At 34.8% G+C, this 22,759-nt stretch overlaps 1 protein-coding gene across 1 annotated transcript in view; it reads left to right on the plus strand.

The window, feature by feature from the left end:
• The first annotated feature begins 3,329 nt into the window (after positions 1-3,329).
• The window catches only part of LOC129001760 (very-long-chain 3-oxoacyl-CoA reductase), a 54,290-nt gene continuing 34,860 nt past the window's right edge, over positions 3,330-22,759 (plus strand). Inside the window, exons 1-4 of the mRNA XM_054429202.1 lie at positions 3,330-3,698; positions 16,466-16,512; positions 19,778-19,853; positions 20,479-20,654. Of these exons, the coding sequence (XP_054285177.1) occupies positions 3,548-3,698; positions 16,466-16,512; positions 19,778-19,853; positions 20,479-20,654 (450 nt within the window). The 5' untranslated portion in view covers positions 3,330-3,547. The remainder of the gene's footprint in view (positions 3,699-16,465; positions 16,513-19,777; positions 19,854-20,478; positions 20,655-22,759) is intronic.

The raw sequence follows: 22,759 nt of genomic DNA on the forward strand, positions 1-22,759 counted from the left end.
CTTGCAGTATCCTAGGTCAATGATGAAATCGTGTTTAATCTATGTCATCCATCTGTTTACCACTGAATAAAACCACAGATAATAGACCACCAATGGTAGGCTAATAACTAATGGTCTACTCTCTGTGATGAAACACGTAAAATAATTTGCATAGGCTTTTTGAATTGAAGACTCGGGGGCAGAGCTTCAATTTGTATACGGCAATGGTCTCACTTATAGTATTTATTGTCTATATCTTCTTATCTCTACTAATCCTTATATATAATCTCACTTATTTCCTATAATCTATGACTAAATTAAATAACCTCATAGTTCTATAGAATATTTTTATATCCATCCAGCTGTTAGTTCTAACAATTGCACTAAAACAAACCCAAGATTTTAAAGACTGCTCTAAAAATAAATTAGAATTTTACTAATATTATAAATCTGAAAGTTTGTGAGTTTGTGTGTGTGTTGCTCAATCACGCATTAACTACTGGACGGATTGGGTTGAAATTTGGCATGATGATAGCTCACATTCCAGATTAACATATAGGCATATTCTTATCTCAAAAGTCCTTCAGGGCTCCGCCCCAGTGGCTCTGTAGTTCCCCATGTTAACCTTATGAGTATTCATATTTAAAGAGAATTAAAGAATTTAGTCAGCTGCTTAAAAAGTTAAAAAGTTAGAAAACAGCTAATTTGAACCAAGCAGCAACAAAAAACTGTGATACGCAATGAGAACTGTCAAATTTGGATTGTTTACATTTATGTTTATGTTTTTAATTTCATGAATAATTTGTGATGTTTTGCGAATTTAATAATTTATTTTTCTCTATTATTTAGGTGAAGTAGCAGAACATTATGGATATGGTAGATGTGTAACACTGGGTAGCGTAAATTTAAAGAAGGAAATTTGATCAAACTGTGCCTCCCTCCATTGCAAACACAAAGCTTGAGTATAACTGCAATAAGCATTTATATTTATATACCAATCCCGTACGAAGGACGGGTACTCTGCTAGTTGTATATACGAGTATATGTGTCCGTAAGCACGATAGCTCGAGCAAAAATGATCCTATTTTGATGAAATTTGCTATAAACGCCGAACCAGCATGATCGGACTATGGGAACAGGGGTTTATGGGGGGTTTTATGTGGTAAAAATGGGGTTTTCTCATTTTTCACCGTGAAAACATAAAATTGTGCAACCATTTTGTAGAGCTCAAAAATATAAATATTTTGTAATTATTTAGTATATTGACGCGTTGTTTTATGCCCTACGGTTACGGAGATAATTAAAATAAATATAAAATTAAATTTTCCAATGTTATTCTTATGGAGAATAAATAAACTGTTGTAGCTTGCTTGTCTATGGACATATATTAATGAAATTTTGTTTACTTCATACTAAGCTATTAATATTTCAATAAAAACCCCTATTTTCTTCCCTGTAGCAGCAAACCTAAGTACTCATTAAAATTAATGATATTTAAATAGGAAATAAATCTGACAATTTTAAGGGAAGAATTTAGTGGAATCCCAGCCAGGTAGATGAAAACGCTTAGTCTACAGGTTTGCTGCGGCGGGGGCATTATTAATGTATATATGATGATGGATGTTTTAACAACTAAGAGATCAATTTAAATATTTTAACATTTAAGTGACTCAACGTTTACTTTATTTTTTGCGTATTTATTCAATTTAGTAACTAATTGTCTTCAATTACTACCACTATTTTTCTGTCCTGAGGTAGCTACTAATTATATTATCTTCTATCATTGACTTAGGATACTAAAACTACTTGCAGTCTATATATATATACATACATATGTATTTATATATGTCCGTTAGCACGATAACTCGAGCAAAAATGATCCGATTTTGATGAAATTTGGTAAAAACGTGTAAACCTACATTTATTCGAACGAGTTCGCGAACCAGCATAATCGGGCTATGGGAACGGAGGTTTATGGGGGGTTTTATGGGGTAAAAATAGGGTTTTCCCATTTTTGACCCTAAAAACACAAAATTTCACAATTTCTTTTCAAACCATTTTGTAGAGCGTTAAAAAACAAATAACTTAGTATATTGAAGCGTTATTGTGCGCCTAATGGTTACGGAGAAAATTCTAAAAAATTGTAATTTAAAAGTCCCATGTTATTCTTATGGAGAATATGTCAGCTGTTGTAGTTTGCTTGTTTATGAGCCTATGTTGATCGAATTTGTAAAATACATTCATTTTTTACTAAACTGTTTACATGTTTTGCAACGAAATAGTATATTTCGTACCTCGGGCCGAAAATGAGGTTTTGCCGGCTCGAGATAGTTTTTAAGTTCGAGACAAAGTCGAGAACTTAAATCGATCGAGAGCTGAAAAACCATTTCGGCCCGTGGTACGAACGCTATTTTTCACCACACTATACCCTATTACCACTATTCACCACTATAATAATGCACACTGATAGTCAACACAACTACAACTTTAAGGTTATGTAAAGAAATAATTTGAGGAATCAGCAAAAATAAAAATAAAATAGTTGCTAGGCAACGGCGACAATAACACAATTCTATTGCAATGCTATGGATTTTGATTGTGTATTTAAAATGCATACATGTTTTAAGTAAGCAAGCGGACAGCTGATTTTGCGGCCCCGGCCTGTAAAAACCTGCTCGGTCCCCAAATTTCGATGACAGCTGGCATGGCCAGCAAAACGTAACTTTCAGCCACCAATTAACGCATGTAATACAGCCAAAAACATCATAGTGTGGTGAAAAACAATTTTTTACTCTCCCTGTTGCAGCAAACCTAAGTACTCGTTAAACTAATTCTATTTAAATAGGGAATAAATGTGTTATTTTTAAGGAGGCATTTTAGTTTAAATCCAATCAGGCAGATGGAAATTTGCTTAGTCTACAGGTTTGCTGTGGCGGGGGTATTTTTTGTTTTATACAGTATTGTGTTTTTGCTTACTGTGATATTTATAATGAGTTGCAGGTTAAGATTCCTGGCAAAATTTAAATTGTGAAAGCAAAACATATAAATTTTATACGAATCTAATATAAACTATTGTTTGCATCATTGTATTGGTATAGTACGGTATTTTCATACACCCATCAGTGCCTCATATAATTCATACTTGACAGCCTTATAAGTTAGTTTATATTTAAAGAAAGATATTTTTCAAACTAAGAGGTCCAATTAAATTTTGTTTCTGAAACCAAATGCGAATGTCTTAACTTCAACAGATTTACTATAAAAAAACTCGCTGAAAGCCCAATACATGTTTACAGTGATACAGTGAGTGTTTCAGGGCCACAAAAAGCGAGACCGGCTGATCCGACTTGAAATCGTAATCGCAAACACAAGAGGAGGGAAAGGCTAGAAAGTGGAGAGTTGTCCTGGATATCGGCTGGAAGATACAGTGGCGCTAGTGTAGAGCCTTGACAGTGACTTTGCGCGCAACGGCACCGCGCACACAACGTCAGCTGATAACAGCGGTATCAGTCAGTGCTGCCAACATAGCGGCGACACACGCTACCAACCAACCACCACACACTCAGTCATGTTCACACCCTTAGAGAAGGTCGGCGTCGTCTGCCTCTCCATCCTCGGCTTCCAGATAGCCCGAGCAGTCATCAAGAGGGTGTACAACGCCTTTCTCGCTCCAGCATTCAGCCTAAATGTCAACTTCAAGGAGATGGGGCAGTGGGCAGGTAAGCTGTTAGGGGTATTGATTTTCTCCACGCTACTTCATGCTGATGATAGGCCTACTCTGTTGGTTGTGCATTAAAACCTGTTGTTGCAATTATGTTGTAAAGGTAGGGAACAAGTTTCATGCAAGCAATGTTCTGTTTATTAAGCACATAATTCGAGATAATTTCTAAAAAAAAAATGTTTTTGTGATGGTTACTCTCCAAACAAGTAACAGGTTAGGTTAGTTAGCAATGCTAACTTGTTTATCAGCATTATCTTGTATAATGGTTAAAAATTGAACTCGTCTAACAAAATGACAGGGCAAATTATAATGCATTTGATGTTTTCTATTATTTCATTATTACAACGCAAGTCATCATGTTCACAAGTTTAGTTGGCGAGTCAATACAATGAATAAGTAACCTGCCCTAGGTATAATATAATATTATAATATATATTTATATATATTAATTTAGGTGTTCAGGTGATATAGGGCTGCTGAAATATTAAATTATAGTAGTAAATGAAGTACAACTGAGCACCCTGAATATTATATATTTTTTAGTAGAAGTTAATAATATACCTTTAATATCAATAGACAAATAAACCATAGTAGGTACTATTTCTTAAAAAAAAATAAAAAAAAGTTTTCTATTTGCAGTATATTAATTAACCTACATATAAACAATGTCCAATATATATAATATAAATCCCCCTAGAACCTGCCCGTTACGTTGGGTAGCATTTTGAAAGTTCACAATCTTTTACTAGTTACATGAATACTGCCGCCGCATGCAAGTTAGACAAGAAGACAGTCAAATTAAAATTCATAAACATTAATATTTATCATGATGAAGTTTACATCAAAATGATCAGCATGATTATATTCATTGAGTCTTTATATGAAAAACATGAAGAATTATAGCGTTTAAAACACAGGTTTATGTAGGTATGCTTTAAAAAGCTTTTAATAAATATTTCGCAATTATAAATACACCATAAATAGTTCCAGTCAAAAAAAAAAAAAAAAAAAATATTATGTATTTTTTAAATTTTATGATTTAAATTAGGTGTGATCCCAAAATAATTTTTAATGCCCAAAATAATCTTGTATGTTCAAATATTGATTCAAATAAATGGCTTACAGTATTATGTTGAAGGTTGATTCATCTCCGATTAAAATAAATCATTCTACATTACGATACATCTGCCTAAAAACAGCAACGCAAAATCGAGCCTCTACAGCACTTATTGCAGTTTTATGCTAAACTGAAATTACAAGTACAGTATGTTCGTTTATATTTTAAACGTAACCAGCGTTATGAGCATTTATTTTTATTGTTTGTGCTAAATGAATTCCCATCTCTCGCTGTGTAGGTAGTAACCAAGTGTGTTGTACTATAATTGCAGCAATATTGTTGAACAGATGTGCACCGATGGCGAGAAATCCGTTAGAAATGTGCTAGCAATGTGTTCTATTTATAAAATTGCTGACCGAAGACAGCCAAAATGGAACGTGCTTTCTGTGCCGTGTACGCCAGCCGTCGTACCTCGAACTCTCTCCATGGAATGAAGGATAACCCGACAAGGAAACCTACTAAACACCTTATTTCATTAATTTTTATGTTGTTAATCGTGAATTTGTTTAATAAAATATATGGATCCTCTTTATGCGGCATAAAACAATTTTATGTTTACGCGTATCACTGTAAATAGACTTGGCGCTTGGCGCAAAACATTAGTGGGGATTGTGCTTAAATTATTGAAGGCTATATTTATACATAAATGATATTGTCCTTAAGTGAGTCAATCTGACTAGAGAAGTATGTGTGAACGCAAATATATTGTGGTTAGCGAATTATATATTACGTGATTTTTCTAGCTTAGTATGTTTTTGTGCTTTTGAACATACAATTTAACAAAGTAAATATTCCTATAAAAGATTCACATTGTAAGCAGTATGTTCAGTTTTCTTTATGAAAGCCTCTGAATGAATCAATCTTCAAACTAAATAACAATACAACGGGCCTAAGCTATGATTATAGGAGTGATGTTGACGTAATAGATACCGCGCAGACAATCATCACGCACGAGTTGCGGATTAGGACAACAGTTACTCCAGCTGCTCGCTGAGTTACTCGTATAGAACATTTATTTATGTTTATTTATGTCAATCATTCCACCTCTTTTTTTAGGTCAATTAATTTTGTAATTGTTAAAATATTTTTAATTATTTCAAACTATTAATCTAGCATAGAAACCCGCGTTGCCCGGGTCAAAATATAAATTAGCTCTTGCATAGAGAGTAGAAATTTCAGTCTGTAGAAAGTAAAAATCAGCTGTAGTAAACACTAACACAGTTGTAAGTTATTGTAAGCAATCCCTTGTAACTAAATTATGTACCGTATCGATTGTTTTAATCGGTTGTTGCTCATTGTTGCCGTATTGCCTTCTTATCAATAGTTCGAAATATAGATAGTATAATATCACTAACACAATTGAAACTAAAATGATCACTAAACATCAGCTGCTTATTTGCATTAGACAAATTAAAAAAAAAAAATAAGTTAGAGTCAATTTGATAGGTTATCTTGACATGAAAAGTATTTTCGTTTTGTAACTTATACCTCGGCTTCGCCTCGATCGTAAAACTTGACCTCGGGTCGAAAAGAGTCATTTTACACCCTAGGGATTTATACACTATTAAACAACATATACAGTAGATCCACACTAATCGACCTCTGCTAGTCCGACTCCTCGCTTAATCCGACCGTATCATCGCCTATCGGCGACAATGTCATCGCGGGTGCATAATACTGTATCGCGGGTGACTATTTGCCATAATCGTGTGGAGATTATCAATGTCTCCCTCAATCGTAGCAAACCACTTGTTTAGCGACCGGAAGTATATGCTCCCAGCGAGCAGGCACTTCCCCCAGGCTAGTCGCCACAATCATATACACTTGGACTTGGACTTGTTTATCTCTAGCGGTCACGGGAACATCATCATCGGTTTCTACGATCATGGAAACATTAATCGTCATTCTCCACGATCGTGGCAAGAAAATTGAACGTCTCCCACTTTCATGGAAACAAACATCATCGTCTTCGTGGATAGTGGTAGAATCCTCCGCGGCACGTAGACATCATTACAGTATAGTCTTCCACGATCGCGGCAAAATATTAGACACCTCCCTATAGAGGACATCACCGGCGTCTCCACCATCACTGAAACAACGTCATATCCGATACGCGAGTATTATAATTCGCATATTTGGTACAGGAGTATCCATTCGAAATAGATCTTTTGATATGTATTTACCGTCTAGTGGGTTAACGGTATAAGTGAAAGTATATGTTACAAGTGTTATTAGATGTAGTTTTATTTCATTTCCGTACGCATATTTGAGCTATTCGGCACAAACTCGAACATTTAAATTATTTTATCACAACATATTAACATTGTTAATTGTGATACAAATTCAATAAATTTAAATAAAACACTAAAAAACAACATACGGAACACCTGGTTAGTATTATTTTTAACCGACTTCCCCACTACCAACAAAAGGAGGAGGTTCTCAATTTGTTTGTGGCGATGTTTTTTTTTCTATGTATGTTCACCAATTTCTCTGTGATTCTTTTACCGATCAGTGTGGTTCCACCACCAAAATAACCAGGAGAGTTTCTATTTGGTACCTTATATATTATGTTTAAGTATAATATTTGTTTCGGTGAAAAATTCTGAAAACCTTAAATATTCAACATTTATTTTGTTTACATTTGTGCAGATTGTTTACATTTAAGCAGAGAAGGCAATAAATAATAATAACATTCCTACAGCTGTTAGTTGAAACCATTTAAATGAAGCTACAGACAATTCTTCATGAAACAGTTGCTTCATATTGATCAATAAACTATTTCTTGCCATGGAGCCTAAATGAATTACATTTAGAAAAATGCATTTCGTTTTGGTTACTATAAAAAAATTATTTTAACGTTTGACCTGATTTGTGTATCCAGTAATTCTGTTTTTAGTATTGAATATTCTGACTTACAAAAACATATATGTTTCAGTGAATAGCTGTATGATATTGACAAATAAAGGTGTATTGTGAAAACCAAAGCATTCGTAAAACAGGTCTAAATATAAATTAAATGCAATTATTCCTTACACGACTTAAGAAGTGTGACAGTGCATAATCGTCAATTGTCTTAAAAGTGTTAAATATTTTAATTACTAAACATGCATTTGCAGATGTGGAATGTTTATTGATATTCTCTATCCAGTTACTATATCATATCAATACTATTATGCCTGCTTCGGAAAGTCCTAGCGGAAGATGATTTGCAATTTCGACTAGGCTTTATCTTGATCAAACAAAACCACCTACATGGCTTGCACCACTTTTAGCTGAACCAATTTTTCATATACATATTTCATTTGCAGATGTTGAATGTTTATTAATATTCTCTACCCAGTTACTATAACATATCAATACTATTATGCCTGCTTCGGAAAGTCCTAGAGGAAGATGATTTGCAATTTCGACTAGGCTATATCTTGAGCAAACAAAACCCCCTGTATGGCTTACACCACTTTTAGCTGAACCAATCTTTCATATAATAGTTTCCAAAGGTACTATCCGTGTTAACGACCAATTTTCCACTTTTGAGAGATTTTTTAGCGCTGGTGGCTGAGGAATAACTTTCATATTGTTCCAAAAGGCTTGAGATGTTACTGTATTTCTTTTTATAATGTAGAAGTACACCGATTGTAGGAAACGATGATGTCTGACATTTCAATGTATCTAGAAAAGACAATTAGTTTTTCATTAGGCCTAATGTAATGAACAACTCTTTCTTTCTTAAGGAATATCTAAAAATGTTTATTTTCATACCCATTGATTAAACCTATGTAACCTGTACAGGTGACTCAAGCAGTTTTAAAATAATGATTGTTCTGTGGAACTTTTGATTGTTTCAAAGAGTTTTGCTTATCAAAAAACCTCAAGTAATTAATATATAAAAAATTATACAGTCACTAAAAATCATGAAATAATTTATTTTTGTAAAAAATACAACCGACTTCAAAACGCTCTAAAAAGAATGAAATAATTTTAATAAAGTAAACTTTTGTATTAGGCAAGCTCACGTATTTCAAGTCGGCGCGGCTCAAACTGCAAATATGATTGAAATTAAATATTGTGTGTGTATTTTGAAAATCAATAAAATGTAGCTGGATAACATAAATATATAAAAAACATACTGAACTGTTTTATTTATATATTAAAGGAAATATTTTCTTGTATTTTATGTTTACTTCAGAATAAATGCATTATGAAAATAACACACACAAATGTTCTATGAATAGGAAAATAATTTAGTTTGATATTATGATAGGGAAAAGAAGCTAGTTTAGTATTAAAACATTACTTTTCCAAGTTAGAAACATTTAAATGCGTTATAATCTTTTTAAAGATACTCGTTAATACCACTATAATGCCGATCTCTGATTACGGTAATAAAATAACACTTATCGCATAACTATGAAAAAGACATGCAGATTAACACCTTTAGTTATAGATAGTCACCTGCAATATGGACACCCTCTTTCAATTTTGTATCAAAAATCATCATAGAGCCGCGCCGACTTAAAATACGTGAGCTTGCCTAATACAAAAGTTTACTTTATTAAAATTATTTCATTCTTTTTAGAGCGTTTTGAAGTCGGTTGTATTTTTTACAAAAATAAATTATATCAGTGAAACATATTAACATTGTTAATTGTGATACAAATTCAATAAATTTAAATAAAACACTAAAAAACAACATACGGAACACCTGGTTAGTACCAATATGTTATTTCAAATATTAAGAGTTCATTTTTTCTACTATAGGCCTAGTACTGGATATTGGTATCCTTACGAGAAGGCGATTTCTACGAAACACTACTCCTCCGTTAATAATGGACGTATTTTTACAAACGACGTGTCAACATTAAGTATTTTTTGTGCAGTCGCCCCCTTTCACCAATTCCTGTAATAAAAGACATCGGGCTTGACTCCCACCCCAGGCCATCAAAATCCCAATGTATTTCATATGAAGAACAGATTTTGTTTCCTTAAACAGATAGAGAAAGAGCCCATGACTGCCACACCTTCGTTATTTTATAAAAGCTGAAAGTTTCTCAGCCCATGCTTCCAATTCAGTTAAGAATGATCAGTAACTAAGAGATTTGGATCTTGGTTACTTTGGCAACACCAGTTAACAAAGGTCTGAAATTTGCAAATAACCATCGTTATAGTATAAAGCTTGGTTCTTTCATATTTTCTTCGGGGGAGGTCAAATTTTAGAAATCATTTCCTCGATTGCCAGACACTTTGTGCGGTTTAAACCCTCTGCCAGACACCCTTAAAACTTAGGTTTGACAAAGATTAATTTTCGTCATTTTATAAAAGCTGAAATTGATATATGTTACTTGGGGAGCTATCAAAAGACGTTTTCTCAAAAGCCAGACACTTTCGTTGGTTTATTCATCTTGTCAGACACTTTAAAGTCTAAACAGTTGCACAACTTAGTTGTGTCATGCAGCGTTCTCTCTGATTAAAAATTTTTATGTCAAAAAGCTTATGTCAAGTGCAAGATAAGTTAATGTTAAGTTACGTTGTGGACCGATTTCACTTAGAAGCGTTTAAATTGACTTAATTATAAAAATTCCACTGGCGTAGACACGAACATAAAAATATCCCTCAAGATTAACTTTTAAAACTTGAAGCACAGCTTGGGTTGTACGTACAGCAATGGTTAATTGCTTTCCATAATTCAGAGGAATGACTCCTCGAATATTCATTATTTGAAGGTCCATGACAGCGACTCAGGTGATTGGTGAACGAAGCTTACTTAGGCTAAGTAATATTTGCTTCACCAATAAACCAACATACTTTTTGTTTATTTGCGACGTCATATCACATGTTCAAAATCATCTCACTAATGCCTTGAAGGTAAACGCATACAGTATAGGCCTAGTGGTGCATACTATAATAGCATAGATAAAAGGAGTATAGATAGCTCTTTAAGGAGTAAATGTTTTGTCTACTCCTTTTATCTATGAGAATATTATGCGGCGCGCGCTAAATAGAACACACAGGCATCGGCAACTTTATCTACAAAAATGCTTTATGCTACAAATTGTAGCATGAGTGTGTGAATCAGTTAGGTAAAAACACACGTTTTCCTACAGTTACCTAACAATGTTCATGTTTTTTTACTGATTTGAGAAAGCAAAGTGGCCAATTCGCTCATCAGTGAGACAATGTTAACATTACCTCACTCTAATTACTTTGTCTCACTCCAGATTTGCAACGTGAAGGCACGAAATAGTGAGCGCGTGCAGGCAACATCGTATGCGCGCGAAATACGTTGGCAGCACTGGCTGTAAATCAGCTGGTCAGCTGTTGTACTGTTGTATTAGTCACTTCACATTAAATGTTATATTAAAAGTTCACTTCTGTGTAAAAATAGGTTATGTTTCTTCACCAATTTATTTGTTTTATGGTAACTGTAGGAAAAGTATAATGTGCAACTCGAGTTCAAAGTACAATTGCCTCACTCGAGAAAACATTCCTCACTCGCCCACGGCTCGTGAGTAAGGATTTCTCTCGAGTGAGTCAATTGCTCACTTTTCTCACTAGTTGCACAAATAACTATTTCCAACCAAAACTTTTTAGATAAATTGACCTGACTGTACGTTAAGTATAACAATTTGTACAATCTTAAACATATATCTCCAGGGTCCAGACCCTTGTATAGGGAGTCACGTTTTTCAACACTATCTTTAGTATATTTTGGTTCCAGAAGTGAAAATAATATACGTTTGTGGTTCATAATACTGTATTACTTTTACTTCAGAAATGTAAGATTTATTAGCAAAACAACTGTTGCGACTGTCCATCGGATTGAAATTGGAAACTCAGTACGAGGAAGTTGTGGACGAGTTGTAGTTTTTGTTGTGTTGGTTTGTCGGTTTTTTGGGAACGGTACAACAAGTTGTATACAGGAAGGCTAGGTTGGCTGGTTACTGTGCTGGTTACCCCACCATGACCTTGGTAGATCTAGTACCGTTCTTATCAAGGTCATTATCAACACCAGATAACATTAGACCTTTTAGCCGAGTTTCGAAATGTCTTCAATTGTGTCTGTGTTTGTCTCTTTGGCTTGAATGTATCTAGTTGCTATTTATAGTTCATTGTGTGTTCCATAAAGCTGGTAGATGATTGAAATAAACAACTTTCGATTTTGACGTTAAATGAAAAGTATTGACTCCTCGTCAAATACACGCCTTACTTGTAGACACCCATATTTAAATGTATCTTGTAATCAATCTAATATGATCTAATCCTATTGTACAGAGTGTTTTCATACCGATTATTTGTATACTAAAATACTTCAGTAATATGCATAGCGATTAGGGACTAATCTATACTGTACATGTTATTAGTAAAATAAAATAAATGGTTCAAGTGTTAATTGTATTTTAATTGTTTCTTCTGTATCTAAACTGTAGGTACAAAATAAAATACAGTAATTTAATCGTTTCAATACGCGATATCGGTATATTTAGAAAATTATATATCTTTTCAGTCAATGTTATTGGGATTTTCAGCTGGTCGCTGGCCTTTTACCAAGGAAATCGACATAACGAGTCTGAGCCTGCCTACCGACTTACGTCAGGGATGATTCGACCAATATGTTTCATCAACCTTCTAATTTTGTTTACGATAACAACAGGCAGGAGATTTCCCTCTATTTCGGTGGTAAACAACAGCCGGGTTTCACAAGCCGAGGTGGCACGACGAAGACACGGCAGTGGTAGACTGACACTGAGTCGCTGGAGAAAGTATTCATCACTATCTCGCGACCTACACACACGTGGCCTTGGTGTCACCGCTGGAAATCGCAAATCCACACTTAATAAACAATCAGTAGCCGATACTATACTATCTGTAGCCCTGTGAACTTTGCAGGAATGGCAATTCATCACTGATGGTGAAATGGAACCAACGTAGTAAAATAAGACCAAGCCCGCATGCATAAAGAGATAAAATAAGACTACCTACATTTATTTTGCAACTTCAACAGATGAAATCAGTTTTACACATTCCTACAAGCACTACACACCTTAATACATTTTACATAGGTAGTCAACTGATTGGATGAGTTTTGTTTACTCATATTATAAGTTTATTAAAACCGGCGCAGTATATGGGTTCTTTACATTCGAAATCATTTGTTTGTCGTCATACTGCAACAAAAACAGCCGTTTTTAGTGCATGCGTTGAGGGTATAGTAGCATATTTACTCTCGCAAGGGAGTAACAATCAGCTGTTGTCAACTCAGTTGTTAATTTCGATTGTAAACAAAATTTCATGACTGTATCGAAAGTATTCATCTATAGTTTAACCGATTGTAGTTAATTGTTTCCGTATTATAAATAGTTCGACATATCGATAGTATAATCGTTGTATAATGTACACTACACAATCGTAATAGACTAAACAATTGAATTACTTGCTAAACAGCTGCTTGTTTCCATTAGCGAATTAAATTGAAAATAAGTTAGAAGTAGGCTAGTTTTGAGAGGTTATCTTTAAATAAAAACTAGTTTAGTTTTGTAACGTAGATTGTTCAAATAATTTTGCAATATGACGAAAAATATATTTCGATCGCACGGGCAAAAAGTGTCTTTCCAACCCTCGCTCATTTTCTGACCTCGGCTTTGATTCGAAAAAAAAAACTTGAGCTCGGGCCGAAAAAGGTCACTTAAGGCCCTAAAGATGAAATACAACATTTCTTCATTCATTTTTGACAAAGTTTCTAAATGATTATACTATTTTGCAAATTTTGGGGAGACACTATATGTGCAATAAATGTATGCATTCGTTAAGTATTATATTCCGATTCTGACCTAATAACAGCTGGATTGGCAAAATTTTCGAATTGAATCATTTTGGTATAAAGTAACTTAGTCTTAAGATATTTAGACCAACAAATTATTATTCATGAAAATATACTACTAAGCCTATCACAATTGGCTTTCCAAACAATATTACAATAGTTTCTAGGCCAATTTATCCTCGCAATTAAAATGTTTTAAATTACAAGCTAAACTGAAAACACCGCGGTTTAAAATTACGGGAAAGAAAGTACAGACATTTATCCGACCAAACATTTCTCTGGTCCAAAACCGCATGAGATAGAAATCGTTTGAGAAGAATCAAGCGAGAATACTTCTACTAGTAAATAAAGTCAAGTGTCGTTTAGTGGCAAGTGGAAGCGTGAGGAAACGTATTCGGCCAGTTAACATATAATAACCGGAAGTCGACTTTGCTGGGGTGGGAGAGGGAGGGAGCCTCAGCCTCAGTCTGTCAATGTGTCAATAATATGCTAACAAAGCGACCCGCATTGCTACCAACTGATAAAAAGGGATAACTTAACACTCTTTATTACCCGTAGGCTTTAATATGTTTTCCCCGTTGATACAATGCAAAAGTTATCAAATCGGTTGATATGTTTACACAATAGAACTTTTACAAGATAAATATGTAAAGTCATAGTACCGGTACTTAATATTTAAAAACGTTAATACATTATTTTTTGATAATTATAACTGTTTGGCCTCTGAAAAATAATAATACCGTGAATCCGTTATAGAAAATTCCAATGGAAATGTAGAACTGTAACTCATAGCATTGAAAAAGTGGTTGTAAATAGATGTTTTGAAACTCATTTAAACAAAAATGAATCATGCTTTTTTGTAGTTTAAAACTATAAGAATAAATGCCATGTTTCAGTTTCTTTTCTTGATCGTGTTTTTCCAATGTCAGTAAAACAAGCTTAAAAGGTTCCTTGAATTAAACTATTTGTTACTTTGCCTACCGACCTTGTGAACCAGTTTCTTTCTAGTCTCTTTATTTTACAACAAAGAACACAGCACACACTCAAGTGGAATGTTTCCCTAATCTTGACCTTCCAGAAGGCCGATCTTGTATAGCAAGTTCTGGTTTGGTTTACATAACAACACACGACACACTAAGCACTTTTTTGGAATCTTCATTGAAGTAGGTATACAGTCAGTGCTGGCCAAACAATTAGCCCAAATGATATATTTTTGTGCAAAACATTTTGTGATTTGCCATACTTGAACAATACTAAACATGTTCACAGGATTTTATAAATAGCCAAATGGGTAATAAAAATTTCGCCGGAATAAGGCTGATAGTTGTTTATATCGTTGGGCTGATGCACCGTTGACTTTAAATAGGTAATACAAATAGCCATTCCAGTTATGTGAACCAAATATAGGCATACAATTGAGTTTGGATAATGCAAATAGACTTTCCATTGACGTGAACCAGACGTAACATATTGACTTTGGATAGTGCAAATAGGCACTCCATTTATGTGAATCAAATGGACGATTGCATTGGATCCTGCAAGTAGACAATTCATTTACGTTAACCAAATGTACCATTGAGTTTGGATACTGCAAGTAAACAATTCATTTACTTGAACACGACTATATTGACTTTGAAATACTGCCAGAACTTTAAGTAAGCCCACCATTGGATTGGACTTTGGATACTTTATTTATGTGAACCAAATGGACCAGGACCATTGACTTTGGATGCTGCAAGTAGGTTTCTCATTTATGTAAAGTAGGTGTACCATTGATTTAGGATACTGCAATTAGACAATTCATTTGCGTGAACCAGATGTACCATTCGCTTTAGAACATTGGACCATTCACTTTAGCCATTCCATTTATGTGAACCAAATATAGGCCTACAACTGAGTTTGGATGTCCGCAAGTAGACATTCCATTGACGTGAATCAGATGTACCATTGACTTTGGATACTGCAAACAAGCACTCCATCTATGTGAATCAAATGGACCATTGACTTAGGATTCTCAGATACTGCCAGTGCCAGTAGACAATTACGGTAATTTACGTGAACCAAATGTACCATTGAGTTTGGATACTGCAAGTAAACAATTCATTTACTTTAACCAAATGTGCCATTGAGTTTGGATACTGCAAGTAAACAATTTGTTTACGTGAACCAGGCGTTGACTTTAGAACCTGTAAATAGACATTGCATTTACGTGAACCAATAATTGACTTTGGATAATGCAAATAGAGATTCCATTTATGTAACCAAATATACCAACCATTGACATTGGATACCGCAAGTAATATATCTCATTTACGAGAAACAGGTGTAGCATTGACTTTAGAAAATAGCATTGGATTAATCTAGCTCCGCTCAATGTTGCAAGCAGACAACTGTATTGATGTATTGAACACCTAGTGGATAAAAAACTACACTAAGACATTCCTCACGTTAAGCCTTATTGTAAAATTTAGTTGAATTATTTTACAACACCACTCTGACAAAATAAATAAATTCTTGAAGCTATTAGCATTTTTCTATTTTATTTTATGAAGATCATGACCTTCACATGATGATACCTAATGGATTAACATAAGTATTATAGAAAGTAGATATGAGAGGACAGGGATTATTTACTGAAAATACATAATGTAAATATTGGAGTATTCGAACAATATATTGCTCTTTTGTAACCATATGCATATTATTATGCGTATAATAATAATTATTATTTAAAACTGTGTCATATAATGACTAATTGATGTTGTATAATAACTGTAATAACTCTATGTTGTAACACACATTACAGTGCTTATAATACCTTTTGTTTCAGTTGTTACTGGGGCAACAGATGGACTTGGAAAAGCATTTGCTGAAGCGGTAAGTACTGTATTACCTGTATTACAATAAAACAAATAATTACCCACAAATTAAATAGATTTTTATACCACACAGAGAAGGAGCAAGGAGCTTATGGCATTAGGTAAGTGACACATGCTCTCTCCCATCAACTTGACATTAAATTTGAGCCCCTGAAATTCCATAGTGGTACAAGTCACACCAAGCTAATTTTGAGAAACCGAAGGGTTTAGTGGATATCTTTCCATAAATCATAAAATTAATTTAAAGTTTGTTAGTATTCATAACTGCATTATTTAATAGTAAACAACTTTTTATTTCAGATTAAGACGATATTTTCTATATGGGGTAGTTCTGTAGAGGTTGAAATGTTTTGGATATCCTACCATAAATCATAAAATTAATTAAATATTTGTTAGTATTCATGAATGTATTATTTAATAGTGTATATAGCTTTTTATTTCAGATTAGAGGATTTTTTTGTATGGGGTGGTTCTGTAGGTTAAATGACTTATACCACACTGCCTTGACAATATTTTCATGCAATTACTAAGCAAATTAGTAAAATATTTTTATAAATTGATACAAAATTTACGATATTGGACCTCCCATTCAGATTCGGCTAAGTGTTTATCAAAATTCTCTTTCTTAGCTAGTGTTGACGGTGGTCAATCACTAAAACGGTGGTTCAGATTGTAAATTAAATAAAGTTAAAAAATCCATTGGTACCAAATACTTGAGTTTAATAAATTACTTATACCACTATGGATCTCAAGGGCTTATTTTATCCATGTGTATACAAAATGAAAATAAACGGTATCAGCAATCTGACACATACTTTCTCCCGTTAGCTTGTAAACAACCTTTATCATGGGTATGGGGGGTGGGAGTAACTATGATATTTTATAAGGAAAATCACTAGAGTTGCAATAACTTTTGAACCTAATTTTTACACAATGGGGTATTGTATTATTTTGTTTAGAATGATAAGGACCATAACATACTAATTTTAATCAAAACCGGCTTGTTATTTTATAGATTTTATAAAAAATCACCATTAATCATTCCATTGGGGAAGGAATTAATCCGCTACCTGCAGCACCCTCTGGCGGCAATTAATTTTACCGAATTTGTACACTTTTACTCTAACTGCTATAGAAAGAAAACCTTAGGTAATAAATTAATAATTCTTTCACCATTTTGTTCACAGTAAAATTGTCTACAGAAAAGTGTTAATTGGATAGTCAAAGTTGTAAACTAAAAAAAAATATATATATATAAAGATTATAAAAATAAAAATTTTAAAAACAATATTTTGAAAGTAAACTTGATATACAAATTCCAATATTAATCCAGACACCAAATAACACTACTATTATAAAGGTCGATCGATTCCCTACGTAGAAAAATCAAAAGTTGTGTACTTTTATAAGTAACTAGCTGTACCCGCGGGCTTTGCCCCGTTTAACTTCTTAATTTTCAAGATGAGCTCGTTCGCATGGCTCAATCACGTCCTGGTTGAAGTGCGTTCGCTATGCTCACTCACCTTTAGGTTGGAGCTTGTTCGCTGCGCTCACTTGCCTTCAGGTTAGCTCGTTCGCTACGCTAACTCGCCTCCAGGTTGAAGTTCGTTCGCTACGCTCACTCACCTTTTGGTTGCAAATTAGCTGTTGTCATAAATAAAAAAAATAATAATAGTGCTGCACCCTGTTGGCAATCCTTGTAACTTTAAAGCTATTGAACATCATAGAACAGAACCAACTTGTTTAATTGAAACAGCTGATAAGATTCATTAATTCCTTTTAAATATGAAAAATCATAAGGTTAACATGGGAAACTCCAGAGCCACTGGGGCAGAGCCCGAGAGTCCGATCAGAATAAAAACAACTTAGTTTTCCTATTTAATGCCTAAGGAATCGGTGTACCAAATTTCAGCCTCCTAGGTAAATGGGAAGTGGGAGAATTAGTGATGAGTGAGTGAGTGAGTGTGTCAGTGAGGGCTTTGCCTTTTATATATTTAGATAACATTTTAAAGAAATTGTTTGTTTACCTTACCGCAGCTGATTTTTGGTGATATGTGGTTTCCATGGCAACACAAAATTGTTTGTTATTCGCTAAAATAAATGAGTAAATACGCAAATCAAGAAGCACGATATTTATAAACATTATAATAGTAAGAAGAAACAAAAAGGGCGAAAAATAATAATAACTAAATAAAAAATGGCGCTGCCTAGCGGTGACACGAGCGGCTCTCGTAAGTCGGCCTCCGGGCCTGCAGCGGCCGTACGAGTAACGCTCGTAAGTGGGCGCCAATGGGTTAAAAAAATCAAATAAAAAAAAACCTCTTGGAGATACCATGAATTAGTATAGATATACTAAATTTCATTAAAATCAGTCCACAGTTGTAGTCTGTTGCTCTGCACACACACACAATCATGACTTCAAAAAGCTTTTTTTAGTTCAGGGGTATCCAAATGGATATTTCCACCCAAAACTCAAAAAGTATACTTTATCCGAGGGGCGTAATTTCGGGGGGGGGGGAGGGGGGTTGGCAGAAGGGGGCATTTGCCACACACTGGTTCCTGGGTTGGAGAAAAAAATACTGTGCTAGTTGGTTCTTTGCCGTGGGGATTATAAACTGTCAAAACCGTCAGATAGGCCCGAGTGCCGTTTGATTCCCCAGAGCATAAGAGTGATTCAGGGGAGGGATTCAGAGGGGTGTAAGTGGAATGGGGTGTTGTAGGCAGGATGTAACGGAGACCGGGTACAGTTACTTAACTGGTCTTCCCTAATATTGATTGAAAATTAATATCAGTTTGATTAGTAAACCTTCATTCAATTTTTCATAATCAGCAAGTTTGGTTAGGTTATAACAGTTTCATTTTATCCCTAAAAATATTTTTGCTCACCCCACCTGGTCGATCTTTCCACCCCTATACCCGCCGCACCGTGGAACCTGATACCGTAGTCACTGATACCTGGCCAGCACTCGCCCCGCCAAGCCTCAGGCTGTAAAATGACCCTCGTCAAAGTACAAACGGCACTCGGCCCTGCACTCGATATTCCATACCCCCTATCCTATCCCCTGGTGTTTGCCCACCTCCCCTCCGAGGATGTGGTGAAATTACTCACTATGGGAGAAGAAAGTAAGACACACTATAGAAAATCGTTTACTACTTTGGGACTGAAATATCAAAGAAGCAAGGAACAATGAAGGGTTTATTTTCAATTTTTATCAAGTTGTTGAGACAGTTTTGCCTAATGTTGATAAATATTTGATTTTCAGTTGGCGAAGAAAGGACTGGATGTGGTTCTCATTAGTAGGACAAAATCAAAATTGGATGCCGTATCACAGGAAATACGTGAGTTGTATTTCACTTAGGTAACATGTAACAGTACTATTTATATTCCATTTTCTCTCGAGAGATTGAAGAAGGTGATGTGTTACTCAATTTGTCTTGGTAGATTATGCTACATCAATTTGTATATACACGTTGTTAATAGTTTGTTTATATAGGTTCACTTTTGTGATGTGCATTTTTGCTTGATATCCTATAATTTAATAGGCAAGCATGTTTCTTAAAAATTATTTTTCTCAACTTGTTTGCATTGGAGGGAAAATATTTTCAAGAAAGATATTTCCCTGTTGATGTGCAGAATCCCTTTATAAATTAAAATAGGCCTAAGCTCAAAAATAAGCACAAAACATTAATATTAAAATAAAGAAAATAACATGCGCTCTTATGGGTTCCTATGCTGGTAACGAAATAACGACAATATATAAACAGAAAATCAAAACAAATGGAAGACATTCCAATCACATGTTTTATTTACAGTGTAGGGTGAAAATAGAGAAGTTTGTAAAATAACATATATTTGGTCAAGATTTCGACCAAGGGGCGACCTCTAGCACATTTAAATAAATAAGTACATGTAGACTTGTTCAACTTTTTACTGAAAAAGATGTAAATATAGATTGTTGATCAGGTGACAACTATAAAGTGAACGTGAAGGTGATCGAGGCTGATTTCACTGAGGGGAACACTGTCTACCACCACATAGAGAAGGAACTATATGGCATGGACATCGGGGTGTTGGTGAACAATGTGGGTCTTAGCTACCCCCACCCTGACTACTTCCTTTCCCTCAACGAAGGCAGCAAGGTAAACACTAACATAGTCCAACTAAGAGTCCATAATAATATAAGCAGAACCACATTTACATTTATGACTATTCAGATTTTTCTGTTAGTCTCAATTCTCTTTACAGTGACATCCACATTTGGTTTGGACAGCCACCTGCAATGAGACACGTGACTTTGTCCATAGCCACACGAATAAACAAAGATCCATTCAACTAGTGCTTGTTACGTATAAATGTTATTGCCGTTTTCCTTTATTACCTAGAATAGAGTTTAATCTTATTCCGGTAAACTTCAGCGTTTAGCTTCTTCTGGTAGATAAAGACTTTTTCTCTTGTTTGAAGTGTCTCATTCAAAGTTGTCTGAATGAGGGTGAGTTGACTGTGTTGCATTACTGAAGGAAGAAATTATACTGTCAAAGACATAACAACCTCATAATTTTAGCAAATTTCCCTATAGGGAAGCAGCTACTACCGTAGGTGGCATGGTAAGACCTAGGCCCGGGACCGATTTACTTTTTCATTTTGATGTCCCCAGAGGCCAAAAACACCATTCGTTCAAATTTTTATATTTTTATACACGGCCGCGCCCGGGAAGCCAGTCACATAAAATATACACTGGAAGTCAGTCAGTTGCACCCCCCAATATATTTCAAGACTATGATATATATATAATATATATTGGTAAATATCTTAAGCCTAGACATATCTGAACGTATATATCTATTTTTTTCTTAAAAATACTAAAATATAATTACGTAAAAAATGCTATGCTAATGCAGTCACCACCGCATTTGCATGGGAAAGCCAGTCACGTAAAATTTGTGCTGCTAAGCCAGTCACTATATATTTTACCGCATACCACTGGAATCCAGTCACTGAAAATCCACCGGGTATCCTGTCACTTCAGTCACTTTCACCCCTGCCCTTCTACTTTGTGATATTTATTTGTTCTACAAGCTTAAAAATTCGCACCTCAAACAAACGGATCATGCTTCAGGCATTGAGCACTCTCATAACCCATCTTTCGCACTTCATTTTAATTAGTTGTCTTCCAGATTACTTAACAATTACTATTCTACAGATTAAATACCTAAATGTCAATGTAATCTTTGGTCGTCTTAATAGTCGTCCTGGCAACTGTGGATACAAATATGTACCGAACTAATTCGCAAGCGCAAGGTGGGAAGTTATTGCTTTATAGTCGCACAATTAGGCCTATTGTTGAGTCCTTGGAGGCAAGCGGCCATCTTGGATGATTTCAAATAGCTGCAAAATTTATCGTCCAAAAATATTTTTCAAACACCAAAGTGTTCATAATTTAAATAGCTAGTATACTGTGGGATTAGAAATGTTCTTTGTAGTTTTTAATTATTCTCCAAGGGAGTCCATAAAATAAGTTAACGGTCACGGTCATCTTGGAAAAAGGCCAACTAATACGAAAACAATATCCTGTGTTGCGCGGACCGTAGCACACAAATAGTTTTCCTGCCTCAAACAATCAAAGGCGCGTGGAACAAGGCAAAATTCTTGTCTCTCTTGCGGCGAGAGGTAGGGGCGAGCCTAACGGGTTCCATTGATGGGCTACCCGGCTACCGACCGACCTGGGGTAGCGACTAGCGAGCCAGTGGATGGTTAAAGGTTCTGCCGGTTATTTCCATCTTATTGCTGGTTCTCGAGCTTTTTGAGCTCGTTGTACAGTGAAATCTTACTTCCCTATTTTATATAGCCACAATCAAAGCGATTTTTACAAGAAAGAATGAAGATATAGATTCAGTGATGTGTGGTTACTTAATTAAATCATGTTCCTTGATTGTTTACCCTTTTGTAAGAGCCAATAATCAATCAACTTATATTTCTTTATTTTTCGATTTATTATCTATATCAATTCAAGAGGTAGCCCTGTACCTGGTTAACAAATATACCGATTACATTTAACGTGTTTTCTTTGAGTTACGCCCCATGGGATTCCAAAGTTTCACAATGTTTACATTTTTGAAGAATGTAGATACAGAATGTTTAACGAAGTCAGCTGTAAATGCTGTCAATGCAGTGCTTTGATTTTGCGGTCCAAAAGGTAGAAACGATTCGATTTGTGAAACTTTTAACTTTGCTACGGGCCTGTTAA

This window comes from Macrosteles quadrilineatus, unplaced genomic scaffold, assembly GCF_028750875.1.
Source record: "Macrosteles quadrilineatus isolate MER2022 unplaced genomic scaffold, UCM_ALF_1.0 Scaffold_1__1_contigs__length_201487025, whole genome shotgun sequence".
NCBI classification, from domain to species: domain Eukaryota; kingdom Metazoa; phylum Arthropoda; class Insecta; order Hemiptera; family Cicadellidae; genus Macrosteles; species Macrosteles quadrilineatus.